The sequence below is a fragment of the Mesoplodon densirostris genome, chromosome 8 (genome assembly GCF_025265405.1).
Source record: "Mesoplodon densirostris isolate mMesDen1 chromosome 8, mMesDen1 primary haplotype, whole genome shotgun sequence".
NCBI lineage: Eukaryota > Metazoa > Chordata > Mammalia > Artiodactyla > Ziphiidae > Mesoplodon > Mesoplodon densirostris.
Window position 1 is genome coordinate 72,182,392 of NC_082668.1, and position 22,034 is coordinate 72,204,425.

The 22,034-nt window shown below is 38.4% G+C and overlaps 1 protein-coding gene across 1 annotated transcript in view; it reads right to left on the reverse strand.

Annotated features, from left to right (window-relative positions):
* NEB (nebulin) overlaps positions 1-22,034 on the reverse strand; it is a 227,823-nt gene that overhangs the window by 163,329 nt on the left and 42,460 nt on the right. The window contains exons 19-34 of the mRNA XM_060105956.1: positions 21,050-21,247; positions 18,932-19,039; positions 16,585-16,683; positions 15,710-15,814; positions 15,515-15,622; positions 13,720-14,031; positions 13,408-13,614; positions 11,159-11,263; positions 10,295-10,402; positions 8,225-8,536; positions 7,023-7,229; positions 4,633-4,737; positions 2,989-3,096; positions 1,495-1,806; positions 718-924; positions 128-232 (exon numbers count right to left, since the gene is read on the reverse strand). Coding sequence (XP_059961939.1) covers positions 128-232; positions 718-924; positions 1,495-1,806; positions 2,989-3,096; positions 4,633-4,737; positions 7,023-7,229; positions 8,225-8,536; positions 10,295-10,402; positions 11,159-11,263; positions 13,408-13,614; positions 13,720-14,031; positions 15,515-15,622; positions 15,710-15,814; positions 16,585-16,683; positions 18,932-19,039; positions 21,050-21,247 — 2,706 coding nt within the window. The remainder of the gene's footprint in view (positions 1-127; positions 233-717; positions 925-1,494; positions 1,807-2,988; positions 3,097-4,632; positions 4,738-7,022; positions 7,230-8,224; positions 8,537-10,294; positions 10,403-11,158; positions 11,264-13,407; positions 13,615-13,719; positions 14,032-15,514; positions 15,623-15,709; positions 15,815-16,584; positions 16,684-18,931; positions 19,040-21,049; positions 21,248-22,034) is intronic.

Sequence of the window (22,034 nt, forward strand, 5' to 3'; positions counted from 1 at the left end):
CCCTAATTTTAAAGTGGTTGTCATGTGGAAGACAGATATTCCACAACTATTAGTTCCCTTCAAACTCTTCCCTCCCCCTGCCACCCCCCGCTCCTTGCATCTTTGTTGTTGTTGTTAATCTACTCACATCACTCATGGTGATTTGGTTGACTCTGGAGAGTAAAATGCCTGGAGTATCAGGCATGACATGAACGGTGGTCTTGTCTTTGTTCCATTTTTCAGTGTAGAGCCTCTACAACAAGAAAGGCAGGCACATGACTGTACAGCAGGACAAATCTGCAATGTGCTATCAAGAGGAAGAGACTCACATCTCCATGGTAGAAGAGGTTAAATCTGATATTGGAAAATGAATGAAATAGCAAGAAGATGGGCTGATGAGACTGGACACATGATTTTAAAAATCATCAAACAAGGGATGTACTCTTCCACCTCTTCCACTGAAACAACAAAGGCTATCGTGCTCCAACCACACATTACATAGAGTTTTGTGGTTCTAGCACACAGTCAGCATGAGGTTGACAGACAGCCTGGGGTTGGTATAAGTGGGAGCTCTCTAGACACGATGACGGTTATAGACTGCCCCCTTCTACCACCACCGCCATGACCACGACCATCAGAAAGATGAAAACGCTGATGAAGGTCAAAGTGGCACTGCTTGGTTCAGTGGTCTGAGCACTGCAGGGGTTCTGAGGCTGAGGCCAGCAGGTGAGTTCTTACCTTGTTCATAATCAGTTTGTTACTTTTGTTTAGTGCTTGTTCCACTGTGTCCATGGCGTATGTGAACGTTAGCTTCTCAGGGTGCTGGCGGTACTTCTTCTCGCTAAGAATGTCTCCTGCTTTCTTTGCCTTCTTCACCTCCAGTGAATCTATGGGCACCCAGCCGATCCCTTTCATCCAATTGGTGAAGTCGGATTTGTACAGGTTCTTCACAACGAGAAAGGAAATTCTCATTTCAGAAAGAGTCAGGGCTTGGGTTTCTTTGACCAGATGATTTGCTCATTTTCAAAAAGAGGAAAAAAACAAAAAAGGGTGGAGGGACTGGGAGAATAACCTGCTTTTTATTCCCTACCATCCTTCAGAAAAAAATTAATTATAAAGTGATTGTATTCACAGTGGTTTTGAACAGAAAATCCTGACCCAATAATTCCTTTAAAAATTTAACTTTCTTGGGGGGAACGTTAACAGAATTTTACACTGGATGGGATATTATATAGCACCCATTTGAACCTGTTAGTCTTTCACAGAATACAACACATATTGGGTCTAATTTCCAAAGTTTAAGTATATATATACATAATAACTAAAGAAAACTATATATATAGTTCAAATGAGTGAAATTCTAAAACTCCAAATTCTGGAGAGGATTCCTAATTACAGTGAGTCCAACCAGGTTTAGGATGGAGTAAATGGAATTGCCGATTTCTAGTTCTTCTTAGCCGTCAGCTAGAAATGGATAACTAATTTTATGCTGACAATCTGATGACTGCTACATACATCACTTTGAATCTGCATCGCGTTCCTGGAATGCTCCACGTTCAAGGCATCAGGCAGCAGGGTGTACTGGTGGAAGGGTTGTCTGTAGTTGGCATTGGTGGCTACCTCCTGAGATTTCTTGGCTGCTGTCACACTGAACATATCCAAGGGGGTGTGATACTTGGTCTTGCTGGCTTCATAGCCCTTTTTGTACTCACGATCTGACTGTATTTTGGCTACATTCATGTAGTGAACCAGTTTAGGATCATCCTGAAGACTGAGAAATCCAATTTGTTTGCCTTTGGCTTTCTCGTAGGCCTCCTTATATTTGAACTACATGAAAAAGAAGGGCAGACAGAAGTTTGATAGGGTAGATTGTATGAAATATTAAAGTGTTAAATTGAATTTATACCACAAATTAAGCAATAGCCAAATTCAGTCTGAATCTAGGTAACACCTAAGTTTTTTAGTATTTTTAAGTAAACAACTAGCAAAATATTTCCAATGGATGGTCTTGAGATCTGCTCTGGGGATAATTAAGAATGGAATAAATTGTAGTTTATATCTAGATTATTCATAAGTGGATTCTTTGAATACGATCAAAGGTTCCTGAAAAGTTTATTAAGGATTTTTGGTGTATATAGTTTTTATTATCTGTTTCTATGATTAAGTTGCATCACCTTATAAAGTATTTGCATAATCCTGAGTAAATTGCAGCAAAGACATTATAAAAATTAGTATATTGGACTCCAAATGAATGAGTTTCTACTCTATCAAGGTATATCAATTCCTATAGAAAATATAACTTATAAAAAGTAATTAATTAATTAAGTAAATAAGTAAGTAGGTAACTGAAATGCTGTCATTTAATATATAATTCTTCCTGGTTTTCCATATTTCACCAGATTTTTTTCTTTATGGAAATTATATTATAAAAAAATTGTATTCTTTTAAAATACTGGGAGAATTTTTTGATTTAGTAATATTTTAGCATATCAAGGCTTTTTTCTTAACAAAATCCAAATAAAAAGCAGTTTTCGGGCTTCCCTGGTGGCGCAGTGGTTGAGAGTCCACCTGCTGATGCAGGGGACACGGGTTCGTGCCCTGGTCCGGGAAGATCCCACATGCCGCAGAGCGGCTGGGCCCGTGAGCCATGGCCATTGGGCCTGCGCGTCCAGAGCCTGTGCTCCACAACGGGAGAGGCCACAACAGTGAGAGGCCCGCGTACCGCAAAAAAAAAAAAAAAAAAAAAAAAAAAGCAGTTTTCAAGCTCATAATAATAATATTAATGAGAATTCCATGTATTTGACAGTTAAAAATATTATCTTCTTTGTAACAACTTACTGAGTTTTTAAATATTTTTAAGATAAAAAAATCATTGGTACCTAAGATATTAGGAATTATTTTTATACCACAATTTTTTATTTGCTTCCTAATATAGCTCATATAACCTCATACACCATGTAAATGTTTTTTAAATATAAACAGAGTTTACTACTTGCAAATTAGACTTACATCGCTAGCAATATTCCTTGAACTTTTTGCAGCAACAATTGGAATGGCATCTGGTCTCAAATCATAGCCCTTAGCAAGGGTTTTCTTCCAATCTGCTTTATACTTAGCCTTGAAAAAAGGAAAGATTATTTTATTATCTGACATAATTAAAAGAGGAATGAAACAGGAAACCAAAATCTTTCTTATAAAACATGTCATAATATATCCCTTTCTATTAAAAGAATCCAGAGTTAGGGCTCTTAGTTCATCTTTTAGAAATTATTCTTTAAAAAAAAAAATCAGTAAACTATATACACAGTATGATATCAACTGCCATAAAAAATGTATGTGTGTGCATTAAAAAAAGCAATGGAAAGGTATTGCTTTGAATGTGGGATAACAGAAGATTTTAATTTTTTCATAATTTTCTATATTTTCCAATTTTTCTATAATAAGCATGTAATGCTTTTATTTTCTTGTATTTTTTATAATGAAACATTTTAAACTTACAGAAAGATGTGGATAGTAAAATTAAAAGTTCATATGTAGTACCACCCAGCTTTAATTAATATTACTTATAATATTACTTATATTACTTATAAAAGCAGGAAAAAGTTTTAAATAAACCAAAAGCATAGAAATGAGTACTTTAAAAATGTTTATTTGGAGATAAAAGAGAGCCTAAAATGTTAGGAAGAATGACTAAATCATCTTTTAAGAAATGAACAACTTTATCCAGGTTGGATTATGTCTTTAAATTAGAATTTACCAATTTGCTTTAAAAGTAAAAGGAAATAATTCATAATAGTAAATTTAAACATCGCCACCAATTAGACAGAGATGCTAGTCACATACAAAGAAGAGTTTCTAAAGAAAATCACGGTAAACTTGTTTAGAAGTTTAGAAGTTTAACCAATAACTGAAACAAAAGTTATAGAAATAGCAATACTTATCCTTACTACAGACTGTGCATTCCTGTATTCTCCAATCCTCTCTGTCCTATTTTGTTTTACTTTTTAAAAAATGGAACACAACCTACTAGATTGATTTTATAACCCACTAATGAGTCATAGCTCACAGTTGGGAAAAGTCTGCATTAAGTGAAATGTATGGTAGGCTCTAGTCTCATATTCTATGATAAGGATCCAATCTGGAGACTGTTGGTTTGCAAACTGGTCCCCGTACATGGAGGGCAAGGAGAGACTGAAAAAACAGGCTGACCACTCCAGCTTGGTAGGCGGCAGGTTTAATAAACAAGGGAACGTACATTCAAGGATTGTCTTGGGCAGCCACAAGACAAGTAGATCTTCACACCCGCCTGCCAGAACCTTACAAGTTTATTTAGGCCTCAAGTGGATTCAGTGCAAGTGGTCTCAACAACACATTGGTCTCTCAAGGCTGTGTCCTTGAAAATGGCTCCCACTGTGGGAACAGTGGGCAGAACTTACATTCCAAGGACAGGAGGGGGTGAGGAGCCTCCAATTGCCCAGGTCCAGCTCAAGGTTCACCTGGCAATCACGTCCTCTCAATGACCTCCTCCATCAAAGACTCAAAGGGTCCACACTCAGTTTGCTCCCCCTAAAATTCCAGTGCTAGAGTTATATAGAACTGGAAAGGAGAGGCCCATGTAAGCAATACTAGATGGGCACCAGGCCAAATACTCACATCACTCATGTTGAAGGCATTGACCTTGGCTTGAATAAACTGCGGTATATCAGGGTCCATAGTGTACTTGTGCTTCCGTTTCTCTCCCTCCACCTTGTAGTTCAACTAAAAACAAAGGAGGCAGAGTGCAAATCGTATTAGCTAACATAATGTAAGTTTCATCTAGCACACGTTCCTTTAAAAAGGAAGACTATCGTTTGTGTTTTTCCATTTATAAGGCAATTAGCTACATTATCACACAGAGGGAGTGTTGGCAGACATATTCACTGCTCATTCCACCCATATTTATTGGACAGCAGTCTGATCAATAGGCAGCATGGTAGGTTCTGTGTTTAAAGTGGTTAAAAAGAAAAAGGCAGACCTGTCCTCTTGGAGCTTATAGTCCAATAGAGGAAACAGAGAATAGGACATAAACTGTAAGACAGAGCTAGAATTCGTGATGTGTTGTAAATAAAATAACTTTAGGAAAGAAATGAACAGGGTCAGGGTGGGGGGTCAGCAAAGGCTCTCTAAAAAGGTAATATTTACATCCAAACTTGAAGAAAAGGGAAGGGTCCAGGCAGAAGAAGAGCATTCAGGGTCCTGGGTCTAGAAGGGGCATGGCCAGCTTGAGGGACTGAAGGTCGCTGGGCTGGAATGTGCTGAGCGGGGTCCCAGGAGGATTAGACAGGAGGGGGGCGGGGGCACAGAGCTGAGGGCCTTTTCAACCAAGTTAACAGTTTAGATTTTACTTTGAGTTCAAGGAGAAGCTACTAAGGGGTTTTAAGTATAAGAAGGACATGATTTGATTTATGTCTTAAGACAGTCTTTTTGGTTTTTGTGTGACCCCAGGCAGGGAGTCCAGGTAATGGATTATTACAGTTGTCCACATGAGATATGGAGGCCAGAACTAGGGTTGGTGGCAACTGAAAGACAGAGAAGTGTTCCAACTGGATGGCTGAGAGATTTGGGAGGCTAACTCAGTAGATGCATTGGATGAGGGGGGTTCACATGGGAAGGTGTCAATGGTGACTGCCAGGTTTCAGGCTTGAGTAATTAGGTAGATGTTGATGGCATTTACTGGGATGAAGAAGACTTCATATAGTGAGTTTAGGGTTTTCCTAGCTATCTGGAAAAACACAGGGAGAAGTGACACCTCGGTCAGTACAAAAGAAATCAGAACAATCTACACCATTTAGTACCACTAGAATAGAATTAATCTTGAAACATCTGTGGTAATATGGGACTGGTGTGAGAAATAAAATCCAGAGAACCCTCAAATCTGAACCGAAGAATGCATTCCCCACCTTCAAATATCTGGGGTTAAAGACACAAAAAGTCGGGGCTTCCCTGGTGGCGCAGTGGTTGAGAGTCCGCCTGTCGATGCAGGGGACACGGGTTCGTGCCCCGATCCCGGAAGATCCCACATGCCGCGGAGCGGCTGGGCCCGCGAGCCATGGCCGCGGAGCCTGTGTGTCCGGAGCCTGTGCTCCGCAACGGGAGAGGCCACAGCAGTGAGAGGCCCGCGTACAGCAAAAAAAAAAGAAAAAAAAAAGACACAAAAAGTCCTCTCTTCTCTGTTTTATACTTACCACTCTCTTTCTGGGGGAGGTATCTTAGAACTCTGAAATTATCAAATGAGGTGAAGCACTGAGCATTGTAATTAGCCTCTAACTAAGAAAAAGGGTCCAGATAGACCTCGGCTCAGAAAAAAGACTCTGGATGACTCTGAAAGCAAACTGCTTAACTCTTCCCCAGAGGCGTCTCTCTCTCTCAGAATGTCGCCCTATTTATTTTGCAAGGGGATTAGGACATTAGCCTTCTCCTCATCTGGCTAGGTAGAACTCTTGCAACTCAGAGCAATAAATATCCTGGTTTGCCATTCAGACAAGGTCATAGATTATAATAGAAATAATTTTATTTCATATGTATAGTGTAGGGGTCTGCTTATAAATAACATAGACTCGCTACATTTGGAAAACAAAGCAAATTTGGAACATCGTCCTTCTCTCCTTCCTGTTCTTCTTAAGTCCCAAGTTGCTTCAAAAGTAAAACCTTTTGATATACCTCTGAAAGCAGATGATTTGCTAAGACAGATGCACACTCATGAATTGAATTAAGAAGAATTGTGGGGCTTCCCCGGTGGCGCAGTGGTTGAGAGTCCGCCTGCCGATGCAGGGGACACGGGTTCGTGTCCCGGTCCGGGAAGATCCCACATGCCACGGAGTGGCTGGGCCCATGAGCCATGGCCGCTGAGCCTGCGCATCCGGAGCCTATGCTCCGCAACGGGAGAGGCCACAACAGTGAGAGGCCCGCGTACCGCAAAAAAAAAAAAAAAAAAAAGAAGGATTGTGAAGTAACTGGTCATGGGGTTATTCATGGACAAAACTGTTTGAAGGAAAACCACTTACATCACTTAGCTGCTTTGTGTTGTGCTGAGCCAAAACCATGCCCATGGAATCAGGCACACTTGTGAACTTGATGGTATCTGGGTGCTGTCGGTACTTTCTCTCATTTAATGCATTGCCTGCTTTCTTGGCCTGCTCAACCTCCAGAGAACCAAAAGGAATCCATCCAACGCCCTTGAAGAAGTTGTTGTACTCATCTTTATATACATGCTGTAAAAGAGTAATCTCAGATAAGGAGATATCCTAGTGCATACTCAAGAGCTGTTTCTGGACTCTGTAATTCTATCCAGGGGGGAATGAAGAGCAACCTGTCAGCATGCTTCTGTTTATACTGGAGCTTTTGGCTATCTCTGCCACAGAGCTCCTTACCCAGAATTTGGTCATAAGAAAAAGCAGTTCTGTTGTTAGACTGCATTAACATTCCAGGAGAGAATGTAGGCCACATATTTCCATGGGTACTGCTAAAAAAAAAAAGTGTCTCTTTTGACAATAAATTGGGCTTTCCTTTTGATTTCACTGAAATCTCCACAACTTTTGAATTTCACCCACACCGTCCACCTGGGCTCCTCCATCTCAGTTGGAGAGAGACATTCTCACTGAGCAACAATAAAGGAATACAATTTTTTCCCTTTACCAAGGATGATTCTTACAAAAACCTGGCTCCTGCAGCAGGAAATGCTCTGAATATTCAACACCCTCCCCCATGCAGCTCTCCATGAGTCATGCTGCAATCACAAAGCCCTCCTGGTTCATTTTAGATGACTCGTTACATAGATTTACATGCATGAGAGTGTGACCTTGAGTTCAAAAACAAAAGAAGTAAAAAGAAAAAGAACATTCTTGATTTCAGAAAGAATAGAGAATGCTCCTATTTTATATTATACATACTGCCGTTGAAGCAGGCCCACCAGGAGTAACCATTTCCTTTTGTTGAGAGCCAGGGTGGCTTATGTACTTAGTAGAACATGGCTTTATCTTTGATCCATAAGTTAATAAAGATAATATCAATGATTGCAATAGGAGCACAGAAAGCTAGTAAAACACAGCGTGTCTACCATGCCTTTGTTACTCTTTCAATGATGACTGTATATTTTAAAGTGCATTTTTCAAATACCTTATTGTATTGTGAAGTCCACTAAAATAGGAAGAAATGATCACCTGTTCAGTACCGGCATCTCTAGGTCTATAATATTATACATACTCACATCACTCTGAATTTGATTCACATTCCTGGTATGCTCAAGACTCAGGGCATCAGGTAGGTATGTGTAGTGATGTATCGGCTGCTTGTAGTTGATATTGGTGGCAACATCCTGGGCCATCTTTGCAGCTGTAATGCTAACCATGTCCCCAGGGGTATGGTAGCTGGTTTTGGTGTTTTCATAGTTCTTCTTGTATTCACGATCAGACTGTAACTTTGCCACATTCGTATAGTGGACGAGCTTAGGATCATCCTGGAGGCTTCTAAAACCCACATGCTTTCCCTTTGCCTTCTCGTAAGCTTCCTTGTATTTATACTGTGGAGGCAGAATTTGGTTAGCAAAGTCCTAAGCACTGGGAACATTAGGTGGAGCGATTATATTCACACACAAAGGCATTCAGAATATTGTGACTTTCTGGAAGACTGTACAAGAAATACAGTCCACACCCCACGCCCCCCAACCCCAGGAAGCTTAGACTGAAAGCATTTATTTCCAACATTGCTGGGTTATAAATGGGTATCATGGTAAATTCAGGAGCAGTTTCTTTTCTTTGCTACGAATGCTATAGATGATTTGCATGTGGAACTTTATATAGAGCCAACTTTATTAAGTTTTCACACTTAATATAAACATAACATATTCCAAAACATAAGACTACATTCCAAATATATCTCTTGGCTTTCCAGGGATGTGAATTTTCCTAATCCAACATGTTAGTTCACATCACAGAATACTAGAAATACTTCTGTTTTCGATTCTGATTGGTCCAGGATATGTACACAACAGGTGCAGAAGAAACTCTAAAGAACTATACATGCAAGACGTTTATACTCAGATCTCTTTGGGGTGGGGGATGGAAAATATTACTATGTTTGTTGTCTCAGGTGACCTAATATGGTTAAAAAAAAAAAAAAACACCTCTTCTCTGGCAGGTAGCTAGGCTTTCACCCAACCCCATTTCTCAGCAGCTACTCTCCAAGCACACTGCTGAAGCAGCTGCAGATGAATTAAGGAACTATATAATAAGGGCAGGAACCACCGAGACCTTTCCTCATCAGTAAAAGCCTGACTGCAAAAGCTCTGCGGTCCAAGGTCTCTCACCGCTGAGATTGGCAATGGGGTGTAGACTGAGCTCTACAGTAGGTAACAAATCAAAACCTCAATTTTTATATAAGAGAATTCAAATCCACCCAAACTCTGAAGACACTCTGCTCCTGCCATTTAAGCACCAATTTATAAACAAGAGTTTAGCAGGCAAAAGAATTATCAAGTAATTTCTAGGCATGTTAGAAAAAGTTCTGTGTAAGGGCTAAAAATAAAAATGATAATGTCATACTTTAGACTGTCACTTTCTCCTTAAACTAGAAATGTATTTCAGAGTGATGTGCAAAGCTTTGAAGAACACATTTTCAGTACCATCCCTACATGGAAGGCTGTAGAATTCTTACACCCTATCTTCCACATGGTCTGTACATGTGGTTTCTTTCTTTTCTTGTCTCAGATGAAGAGTGTAGCCTCTGGAATAGTGTGTGACAGTGAAATCTATGGGGTGTGCGTGCTTTTGGAAAATTTTGTTTTTCAATGATGAGAAGAAGTATAAGTGTATACTTTTTCTATTACAGATGAAATAAATCAAAATTATATTCTAGAAAAGTGGGCTTTTTCCCATTTGGTTTATAAAATCTGTACATTTTATTTAACATTTTTTCAATCTTCTTAGTACAATTATAATGCAGGCAGTCATCTGAATTTAACGTGTTAGTGGCAGGTGGGGTATTCTCCCTGAAAATAAATGTGGGCTGTCCGGGAAATGTGTCAGGGAAGGTAATTTGGGCTATGAACCAGGAGAGAAAGCCACTGTCAGATTTATGACAGCTCTACCAAGTGGGGTCAACTGAAAAGAATCACAAAATATTGAAAAAGTGACAGGTTTTCAAAACAATATTTTGTGGAGAATTTAAATGTCATTAATTCAACATACTGTTTTCAATGTGGTATCATTTTAACAAGCACCCATTTGATTACTTTGTAAAAAAGACAATCACCCAGATTTCACCTAAAATTTTTACTCACATCACTGGCAATGTTTCTCGATGCTTTGGCTGCAGTGATGGGTATAGCATCACCCAGCACATTGTTGCCCTTGGCTATTAAATCATGCCAGTCCTGTTTATAACAGACCTGCGATGGAAAAGGAAAAAGGATGTCAGCATGCTCTGGGGTAATCAGCTACACTGATTCCTCAACAGCTGGGATTGCTTTGTTCTTTTCCAGCTAGAAGCTAGAAGAATCTCCTATAGCACACAGTTTTAAGAAGTCACATTAATGGTAAATCAACTACACTTCAATTTAAAAAACAGAAGTCACATTAGCAAAATGTCATACATAAAATTGTATAGCATAAAATTATTAGACTCTGTACTAATCATTCACCCAAGTCTGGTTTGGGCACATATTGAAGAGGGAAATTGAGAAACTGGAGTGGATCCAGAGGAGAATAATAAAGGTTCTGGAAACCACAGTATGTGAGAACCAACTGGAGAAAATGAAGTTCAATCTTTTATGAAAGGAAGGTCCAGGAAAGACCTGGTGGTTAGCTTTAGAAATTTTAGTGTTGTTGTTAAAAAAAAAAAAAAAGGAGGGGGGATTTCATTTATCCTTATTTTTCTGGAGGATAAAAACTTCCTCCATGTGCAGAACTAGGAAAACTAGAGGAATATGTGTTGAGCTTGACACAAAGAAGAATGCTATACCCTTTAGAGTTGTCCTACACTTGAAAAGGCTGACTCAAGAGGTACAGAACCATCATCATGGGATATGCTCTAATGGGGGCTATGGAGAAAATTGACCTAAATTGTCAAAGCCCTGTCATACTCTAAAATTCTATTATTTTATCATCAGGTCTGGATTTCACACCCCATCAAAAACCCTACTTACATCACTTATATTGTAAGCATTACACTTGGCCTGGAGAAATTGAGGAACATCAGGACCCATCGTATATTTATGTTTCACATCTTCTCCTTTAGCCTTGTATAAGATCTGCAACACATAGTCACAAAAATAAAATGCATTATGGATGGTACAAAAAGGAAAATACATTAATTACACACTTAATGAAGTTATTCCTAGCATAATCCCCCACAATTTCTATTACTTAAAATTATCAAAGCCATCTTCCTATTTTAAGAAACTCAAGAAACTCATTAAGGAAGACCCAAAAACTCTGTATTAAAATAGAGAGAAAAAAATCCTAAGAAAATAGAAATCTTTGCTTGCCAGATATGAATAAAAAATGAGTTCAAATGTGAAACCCTAAAATGGATAAGAGAATTCACTAAAGCCAGAAAAGGTCATTTTTTGCTAGTGGAGTTAATAGTTCTTAAAGTCTTGGTTTTTATTTTTTTATTTTTGGTTTTTTATTCTTAGAGAGAAAGACGTAGTTAGAATGAGTCTTTCAATTCCCCTAAAAACTTTCCAATTATAATTGTATCAGAAAAAGCACATAATAATTTCCTCATAATATAAAGGTGCTTATATGTAAATCCAGCCTACGCAAGAGGTTTACCACTTCATATTTACCCTATCTTGCCATTTTAAAGATGTCTGAAAGACACCAAAGTGCATGGGGTAGAAATCATACTGTATCCTCCTCTTGGTAATGAAAAAGAAAGAAATTGCTCAGTTTCTAAAACTAAAACAGAATTGGAATCCCAAGTAGATTTTTAATCTCTTGATTGTCATTTATCATATATACCTCCATTTCCCAGGCATGTCTGTGTGGAATACCATATGTAAACTGGTGTGCATGTATCACAAGTAAAATCTGAAATGGCTGATATCTAAATGAATCTCCAAATACTAAATAATTTCTTTTAGGAATCCGAGAGCTATCTTCACTTCCTCACTGCCTTTAGAAACCACATCTAAACATTCAGAGAATCTCGTTAATTTTACCTTCTAAACATCTCCTTTCCCACTGCTATTGCCTGAGTTCGGTCCAAATAAGGTTTCTGTTGAATTTCTGTAGCAGCTTTCTAATTCATCTCCTTGCCTTCAATCTCTCCCCTTTCCAATATCTTCTCTGCATTTTTTGCCAATTATCTTTTAAAACACAGACCTGATAATGCAACTCCATGGATTAAAAATCTTCAGTACTTCCTGTTACCTACCCCATAATGTCCAGAGTATAAATTAACATTCAAGACCCTCAATAATCAGGTCTTGAAGGATTACAATCCTAAATCCTTCATCCTTCACTGTCCTTCCATTCATTACTTCTTGACTGTCATTATGTTTTTCCTTTTGCCAGTAATGCAGGCTTCCCTTATTTGCCAGGGAAGCTCTGGCAGGCAGTTACCCTCTCCTCTTATACTTACTTAGCACATGCCTCTCCTGTAGCATTTGTCTCTCCATATGATGATGCTGTTTCTATCCATGCCTTTGTCTTATACTCTTGTCCTGTATCCCATACATCCTTGTCTGTTTCATCTTTATACCATCAGCACATAATATAATGCCTGGCACATGGAAGGTGTTCAAAAACATTCATTCAATGAATTAATGAATGAATGTTTTTGATGTCCCTTTAGCTCTTTCATACACCAAATTTTCCTTGAGAGCTGTCTTTAGCCAGAGCGTATACATTGCTCATGGACAGGCAGGCAAACAATATACTACTCTCCTCCAAGACATAAGTAAAGAAAAGTATCTATAATAATTGTGTATGATGAATTCTGAGGAGAGAAATCATCTACTCATGTGTATTATTTCCCTGTACTAATATTTTATATATGAAAAGCAAATATGAGCAACTTAATATAGAATTGAATATAATGCATTTGCCACAATAAGGTGTATGGGATTTAAGCTTAAGTTTTGTTTGTGGGTGTGTCGTTCTAGGGTAGAACTTTTTGCACTTTCTCAAATACTTTATCCAATAACACAGTATTTATAGGCAGTTAAAAAGGAAGACATTTTTAAAAGGAACGTAAAAAGCAAGATATAAAAAAAAAAGAAAGAAAATGTTAGTGCCCAAACTAAAAATAAGTGTAATTATTATTTTTAAATGAAATAAAATAATAATTTTAAAAGGAAAAGATATTAGGCTCAGAGAATAAAAATGATGAGCTCATCTTTTGAAGCCTCCCTCCATCCTTTTGCACCCTCTGTTTCGTTGTACTCACATCACTGACTTGCTGTGTGTTCTGTTTTGCCTGGACCATAACTGGGGAGTCCACGATGCTGGTAAATTTGAGGGTGTCTGGATGTTGCCTGTACTTCCTTTCATTCAGGGCATTACCTGCCTTTTTAACTTTTTCTACCTCCAGACTGCCAATAGGTATCCAGCCTATGCCTTTCATGCAGGTGTTGTAGTCTTCCTTATAGACATTCTACACCAAAGAGAGAAGAGAGAAGTGAGTGCCCCAGGCAGTGGGTTCTCTCACGCAGGCTCCCTCCTTAGAGGGGGACTGTCTTGTGGAGTAAATGTCACTTACATCGCTCTGTATGTGCATCATGTTTTTCGACAATTCCAGGTCCATGGCATCAGGCAGGTAGGTGTAGTGATGAAGCAAATGCTTATAGTTGACATTGCTGGCAACATCCTGAGCTTTCTTAGCTGCCACAACATTGAACATATCATGGGGTGTGTTGTATTTGGTCTTTGTCTTCTCATAGTCTTTTTTATACTCCCGGTCCGATTGCATCTTGGCCACATTCACATAATGAACCAGTTTAGGATCATCTTGGAGACTTTGGAAGCCAACCATTTTCCCTTTGGCTTTTTCATAATCTTTTTTGTAGTGAACCTGTTGGAAACAAAGGTGGGCATATTTTTTAATGCAGTTATGAAGGTTTTACTGAACAATGAGACCATGATTTGAGCAACTGAGCTTCCCAGAAATTATTTCAAAATGAAACAATTTGATATTTGCTTGTATATATTTGAAATGTAGCCTGTTAAAATTAAAATGTTATTTAGAGCCCATTTGGTTGTCTGTGGTTGCTTCTGCCACCCAAGGGAGGTTGGGGTGGGGACGTTACTATAATTTATATCAGTGACAAAGTAAAATAAGTTCTGTTCCACTTAGTGATAAAGACAAATGAAAAGATAAATATTTCACAAACTCTACCAATTATACTGTGCTTCTAAAGCCAAATAGCTGGCTATTTTATTAGTAGAATTATACTAGTAGTAGTAATAGTACAATTTTAATGAGTCTTTGGATATTCAAAGGGAGACCCAGAATCAGTAGTGTGTAACACTAACTGGTTCCGAATAATAAAGTGGGGAGAATTAAGCGTCCTTGAGGAGACTTGGGAAGAAACCCAGGAAACGGAGAAGCAGAGATGTGAGGGAAGGTTTTTGTGTATGCTGGGGTGGGGTGGCTGGAGGAGATCACCCACAGAGAAAGGGGATCAGTGAGAAATTCTGGAGCAGGGCTTTTAGGACATGGACATTCATTATTCAGTCTTAATGTATTTACATTGCTGCAGTGACAACTCCATTTCAAACAATCACTAAAGTTGTACTTGGGATTTGGAGGGAAACCAAAAAGAAAGGGCTGAGTTCCATCTCTGGATCATGCAGAGCAGAAAAAGAATAAATCTAGGGGAGGAGAGCCCAGGTGAGCCAGAGCAAAACCATCATGTGCAAACCAGGAGCCTGAGGTGATCAGAAAAGCAAAAACCTCAGAGAATGCAGCAATCATGGGGAGGGAATCCCACTTCCTGCAGGACAGCAGGAGGGGGCAGGAGTCCATTTTATTTAAATCTCAAAGAGCAAAGTGACTTCAGTTCACATCTGAGTTGAAGTAAGATAGGAAAAGAAACAAAAGTCTTAACTTTAATGCAACCTAATGACTGACTCTTAGGGGCTCTGACACTTGAAGCCCATTCATCAGTCTGTAGAAGCAATGAAGTGAAAAGAGAGGTAAGGCGAAGAGGGAATTCATAGAAATTAAGCAAGTTTTGAGATAAAGGTTTACCATCAGGAGGTTATTATGATGTAAATAGCAGGTAACTTCTTTATTTCTGTAAGAGAAATAACGTGAATCTGTGCAGAAATATAGATGAGAATTTTAAATTAGGGGGCTTGATTAGAACAGATTTGTTAAGGTTATACAAATCCTTACCCCCAAGAAAATTCAGATCTGTTTAGGGAACTTTCTTCTCTAAATAGTTTCAGCCTGGCTTGCTTCCAGTCAGGGACAGCAGATGCGCAGACTTGGATAAGAAGCCCACCTGCCCCCATTTTCTGATTACACACAGGTGACCACCAGCTGGACTTACATCACTCGCTGCCTGCCTGGCAACTTTGGCAGCTTTGATGGGGATCGCATCGTTTCTCAGGTCGTATCCCTTCTTGCTCAGATCTTTCAAGTCTGCTTTGTACATATTCTGAAAGAAAAATGTCATTTGAAGATAACTCAGACCACATGTAGAAAAGGCTTAACCCTCAGTGAGCGGCTGAGCCCACATGCCCACCTCACTGATATTGTAGGCGTTGACTTTAGCCTGAATGAACTGGGGCACGTCCGCCGGCAGACTGTACTTGTGAATAATTTCCTCCCCTTTGACTTTGTAGGCAATCTGGAAGAGAAAAAAATGAATAAACAAACAAATAAAGTAGGGGAAAGTGTTTAACGGCACAGGAGAATAATTTTGGAGCAGATCACATTGCACAGAGGAGTTTTTTTAATGAAAGACAGTCTCTGTGCCTTCCCCACATTCCCCAGAAAATATCTGTAGGCATTTAAGATCTCCTATGCAATTGCACAGGGTCTGATTTTAGTGCCTGTTAGCCTTGGCAAAAGTCCCTTGGTATGTGCTAAGAACCTCCAGACTAAGGTAGGGGGACCTACCTAAGAGCCCAGGAAAGTGACCCAAAGACAAAGTTAACCTGCAGACACTTTCCTGAGCATAGGAAAAGTTAATAGGGTGGGATTTACCAACTATCTATATTATATTTTGTGGGCAGTGGGTGACTAAAGGGACTTAGGGGTAGTTTTTACTAAGCATGATTTTTGTCTTACCTCTGACTTTAAATATAACCGTTTCATATGATGTAGTGTCTAAAATCACTTTCCTGATCTTTCCTAGAAATAGGCTTGTGTTTCTGGTTATCAAGAGAAGCCCCTCTTACTTTTTCCTTCGAGAGCAATGTCCAATCACTGAAATATATATAATCATCTACAGATATGAATTAGGTGTGCTTTTTTAATGAAAACCTGGGGAATTATACAGTTGCTCATATAACTGAGTCTCTTTAGATTGCCTAATAAGTACAGGTGATCATTACATTTAGAATACAAATGTATTTTATTAGTTAACATTTAAATACAGAGAGAATTAACACTTACATCACTCCTCTGGGCCTGGTTAATCTTAGACTGTACTATAATTGGAGCATCTTCAATCGAAGTAAACTTGAGAGTATCTGGATGTTGGCGATATTTTTTCTGTTTGACAAATTAAAAAGAGAAAGATAATAATACTTTCACCAAAAGCTAATAAATCAAAATATTTTAAATTTATTTTGGAGGGACGAGAAATTTTCCTGGTTTTAAAATATAAAAATATTTGATTCTTTGCTGGCTTGGGGGAAAAAATGACTACAATACAAAAACCAACCTTTAAAGAAATTGTTTTAATTTCGGATTGTTTGGGGCAGAACAGACCAATACAAGTTTCAGGAATGACTTTAATTTCTTGCTTATGATGTGAAAGAAGGCACTGTGAAAGCTCAGCAGAATCCCGAAACATCACAAAGTTTTCTAAAGGATTAACAGAAAAGCATGCAAGGACATTTGGAGTATCTTTGCATGACACTAAACAAGCTCCCAGGAATGTCATTTTCCTTGTCACTCCATCAGCAACTGAGGTTCTCCAGTTGAGGGAGGAGGAAGTGAGGAACTAGGGCAATAGCTATGGATTATTAATAAGAAAAGCAGGACTTTTGCTTTGCAAGCTTAATGTGGTTAGTATATAAGTTATCACTAAAGTGCTGAGGAGACACAGGAGAGGGGTCATGGGGAAGATGTCTCAGTTGGGAGCTGGCAACAACTAGCTACCCTTATTCCTATATTCTCCTCCTAGTTCTCTTCATTTTTTCATACTATACATCCCACTTTTGTGTATATAGTAGCATCCCTCTTTCAACTTCAGACTTCTGAAAACCACTAACCCAGAATTTTTTCTGAAAGATCTCGAGTAGATAAAGTGGTTTTCACCAAAAACAAACAGAAGCACAAAACAATAAGAACAACAAAAACTTGGGTGTGGAAGACAACCCTCACTTAGCACCTCTGACCCTTCTTTATGTGGTCTAACTTCCTGGATGACGGATTCACCTGACAGCAGGGGGAACGTTCAACTGCTGTCAGAGAAGGGACTGCTTTAAGAGCCCCAAGATCATCTTTGTTTCTTCTTAGACTGAATAACAACATATATACTACTTCAAAGTCATCAAGAATATAGCATAAGGTATACTAATACTTCAAAGAAAATTTCTATAATAGTCATTATATGCATAATTCACAATTGCCAAATATTGGAAAAAATCCACATGCCCACTAACTGGACAATCAAAGCGTGATACAGCCGTGCAAACAATACTACTCTCACTAATAAAAAGGAAAATATTACAGACACATGTAGAGATATGGATGAACCTCAAAAACATTATGCTAAGTGAAAGAAAAGGCAAAATTATAGAGGCAGAAAGCAGATCGGTGGTTGTCTGGGGTTGAAAATGGGAGTGGGAATTTTTTGGGGTGCTAGCAGCATCTTAAAATTCAATCTCGGGCTTCCCTGGTGGTGCAGTGGTTGAGAGTCTGCCTGCCGATGAAGGGGACACGGGTTTGTGCCCCGGTCCAGGAAGATCCCACATGTCGCGGAGTGGCTGGGCCCGTGAGCCATGGCCGCTGAGCCTGTGCGTCCGGAGCCTGTGCTCCGCAACGGGAGCGGCCACAACAGTGAGAGGCCCATGTACCGCAAAAAAAAAAAAAAAAAATTCAATTGTGGGTCTGATATCACTGAGCCCCTGAATCTACGCCAGCAGCCAACTCCCTCCTGACTATTTTGAAGGCAAAGTATTTGAGTAGCCTCCATAACTTCAACTATTCTCTCTTTCTTGCTGCTAAAACCATTCCTAACTAGTAGGGGGATCTCATGAAACCCAAGGCCAAAGTTGAAACAACCTTGACCTAACCTCTTGATATCAACTGCATCCAACGACCTAACAGAGCCTGCAGTCCAACCTCCCTTGACCATGCTGATTTCACTCCTATATTGTGTATTTCATAATATACTACTCATTTTCTATCTTGCTTCTGAAAAATAAAGATGCATTTACCGGTTTAAAAAAATTCAATTGTGGGGATGGCTATGCAACTAGATGGATTTATTAAAACTTGTCAAGGTGTACACTTAAAATATGTGAATTTTTGTGGTATGCAAACTATACCTAGATAAAGCTGTTAAAAGTATTTCTGTCATAAGTGGTTAACATAAACGACTTTGGTGATGTGAAGAGGTATGATTATCTACCGAGATAATTCATGCACATGATAAGTTGGGTTTTTTTTTCCTCAGCAACAATACTAGAAAATGAAGTGGTAAAGGAGGCATTTCCCATGGTTTGAGAAGTTTTACCAGGTCACATTCGCAAATCTATCTCTGTGACACACAGAGATATGATGGCTTTACCTCATTCAGAATGTTTGAAGCTCGCTTTGCCTTTTCCACTTCTAAGGACCCAAAAGGTACCCAGCCGCAACCTTTCATCCAGCTATTGTAGTCAGCTTTGTATTGGACCTAAAGCACCAAGAGAAAGGTTACATTTCTTTACTCAGCATCATCCTTCTTCGTAAAATCATTAACATTTTCCCCAAAAGAATGCTTTTAAGATTTCTGACCAGTTTCCTTATTCCATACATTGAGGTTATTTTAAACATTTCCTTGGGGAGAGATTTTAACAGCCCTTAGGTTTTCACTGTTCTTTCTAGTTGGCATATGTTCTACTTCATCCTTGTTTCCAAAGTATGTGGAATTATAATTCCAATCTGCTAAATTCAAAGCTGTATTTCAAAGAATAAATGAAATTGTTATATTTAGATCATCAAACATGAGATGTTTGCTCACTAGAATATATTATGTATTATGTTTCTATGGTCAGATTATAACTGAAGGCCGTATTGTAGGTGGATAATTTTGCTCATTTTCTGATAAGACTTGATAGTAGTTATTTGTATTAAGTGTTTACACATATTGCCCTTCATGTGTAATGGTAAGCTTAGGAGTGTTTCTACATTGGCTAACAACACACTTTAATATAGTTGTATTCAATAATTTGCTTATGGAGAGCAGTTAGCATTTGGAATTGGGCCTATCTGGGAGACAGTTACTTGATGCTATTAAAATAATGACCTACTCCTGTTGTCTGGCTATAAGTGATACCTAAAACATGTACTCTAGATACAAAATTCAGATGATTGTTCTTTAGTGTGGGCCTTCGAACTGGAATGAAAAATCAAGAAACCATTGGTTCCTGCCTTTGAAAAACCTATGATCTATTTGGGAGGAAGAAACATAACAAAATGAAACAAATAAGATAATAATGCTTAAAATAGAATTTTTAGTGATAAGAATGTAAAATTGTGCAGCTGCTATGGAAAATAGTACAGCAATTCCTCAAAAAATTAAAAATAGAACTACCAAATCATCCAGAAATTCTACTTCTGGGTATATACTCAAAAGAATTGAAAGCAGGATCTTGAAGATATTCATACATCCATGTTCACTGTGGCATTAGTCACAATAGCCAGAAGGTGGAAGCAACCCAAATGTTCACTGACAGATGAATGGATAACCCAAATGTATACACATAGAATGGAATAGAATTCAGCCTCAAAAAGGAAGGAAATTCTGACACATACTATAACATGGATGAACCTTGAGGACATTATGCTAAGTGAAATAAACCAGTCACAAAAGGACAAGCACTGCATAATTCCATTGATACGAGGTCTTTAGAGTAGTCCAACTCACAGAGACAGAAAGTAGAAGGGTGGTTAACAGGGACTGAGGGGAAGAGGAAATGGGGAGTTGTTTAATGTGCAGAGAGTTGCATTTTTGCAAGACAAAAAAGTTCTGGAGATTGGTTGCACAACAATGGGAATGTAACTAACTGCTGCTGAACTGTACAATCAAAACTGGTAAAGATGGCAAATATTATGTCTATATTACCATTTAAAAAAATAGAATTGTTAGGATAAAGTATTCAGTTGTATAGCTCAGACAAATTAATTTGCCTAAAGAAGTTTTGATCTGCAGGAAAAAAACCTAGCTATTATAAAAAGTTATGCTATAAATAATATATTTTATTTTCAGACAAGATAGCAATCTATACAAAAAATTATTGATAATGATGAATGTGATAATCATGATAATGGTGATGATGATAATAGTGAATGTTTACTGAGAATTCACCAGGGCCCAGCACCATGCTAAGAGTATTTTGAATGCATTTAAATAATGAAAACAATTCTTTTGTATTATTCCAATTTTGCAGGAGGACTCTAAACTCAGGAATGTTGATCACTTTCCCAAAAGGAAACTGGGATGGGGTGCTTGCCAGACCCAGGCCTCTCTAACTCTGAGAGGCGTGCTCTCATAGAATCCCAAGGATAATTTTCCCATTACATACTTGCTACATACAGAAGACAATGCAGATACTTCTGAGAATTGCCAAAAAATCACTCAACTTAGAAATCCTTTTCAGTTTCTACCTTAAAAAGAGGGAATAGAGAAAATCTGGTTACTCACATCACTCTGCAGTGCATAAGCCTTCTTGGCAAGGTCCATGTTAATACTGTCCAGCGGGTAGCTGTAATTGTGTAAGAGGTGCTTATAGTCCACATCACTGGCAATTGCCTGAGATTTCTTAGCTTGAGTCACTTGGAGCATATCAAGGGGTGCCGTGTAGATAGTTTTTGACTTTTCATAGTTTTTACGATATTCATGCTGTGAATAGGAAATTACCATTTATTAGCACAAATCTTCAATGGATTTCCAGAAAAGCACAGAGATCTCTCATAAACAACAAATACAAGATAGAGACTTTTTTTCCTTCTAGTTAGTTACTTTTTTCCTAAAATGTGATCATATGTTTCACATCATTGAAACCGCCCCTCCCAAAAATCATGGGCAGACGCATGAACAGATCTTCTCAAATCTTTGTTTAGATCAAAGAAGAACTGTTAGACAGTAGGAATGGGCCACAGCTTCTGATTCAGCCAGCTATTATTTTATTTTAAAACAAGGTTTTTCAAGGACCACTAGCAAGCATGATTTCTGCTAAGGTAATCTAACCTTGGAAGAGTATTCCATTAAAGAAGTATTTTTTAAACTGTCAAAAATCATTTGACAATCATTTCATACTTCTGATTTTATAAAATGACTCCTTCATAAGTAGAGCTGTACACTTGACTTCCTGACTGTTCTAAAGTCATCTTTAAGTAAATAGTTACTGATTTTTCAACCTGACTATTCTACTTTGGACAACAGATAAGCCCCACTGAGAACCCCAGAGGTTTTTCCATACTAAGTTTAATTTTGGTAACAATTTAAAAGAAGTTTCAGATTTCAGCAGTTATAAGACCTCAAAGGAGAAAAATTTATGAAACTCAGCCACTGAAGTAACGTTGACCCTTATGTACAGTGTTCTCATAAACCAAATGTCCTGACTGGCCTCAGAAGGCACTTTCATCGGTTGGTTTTCTGGAATGGTTAGACAGGGTGTTAATTAGGT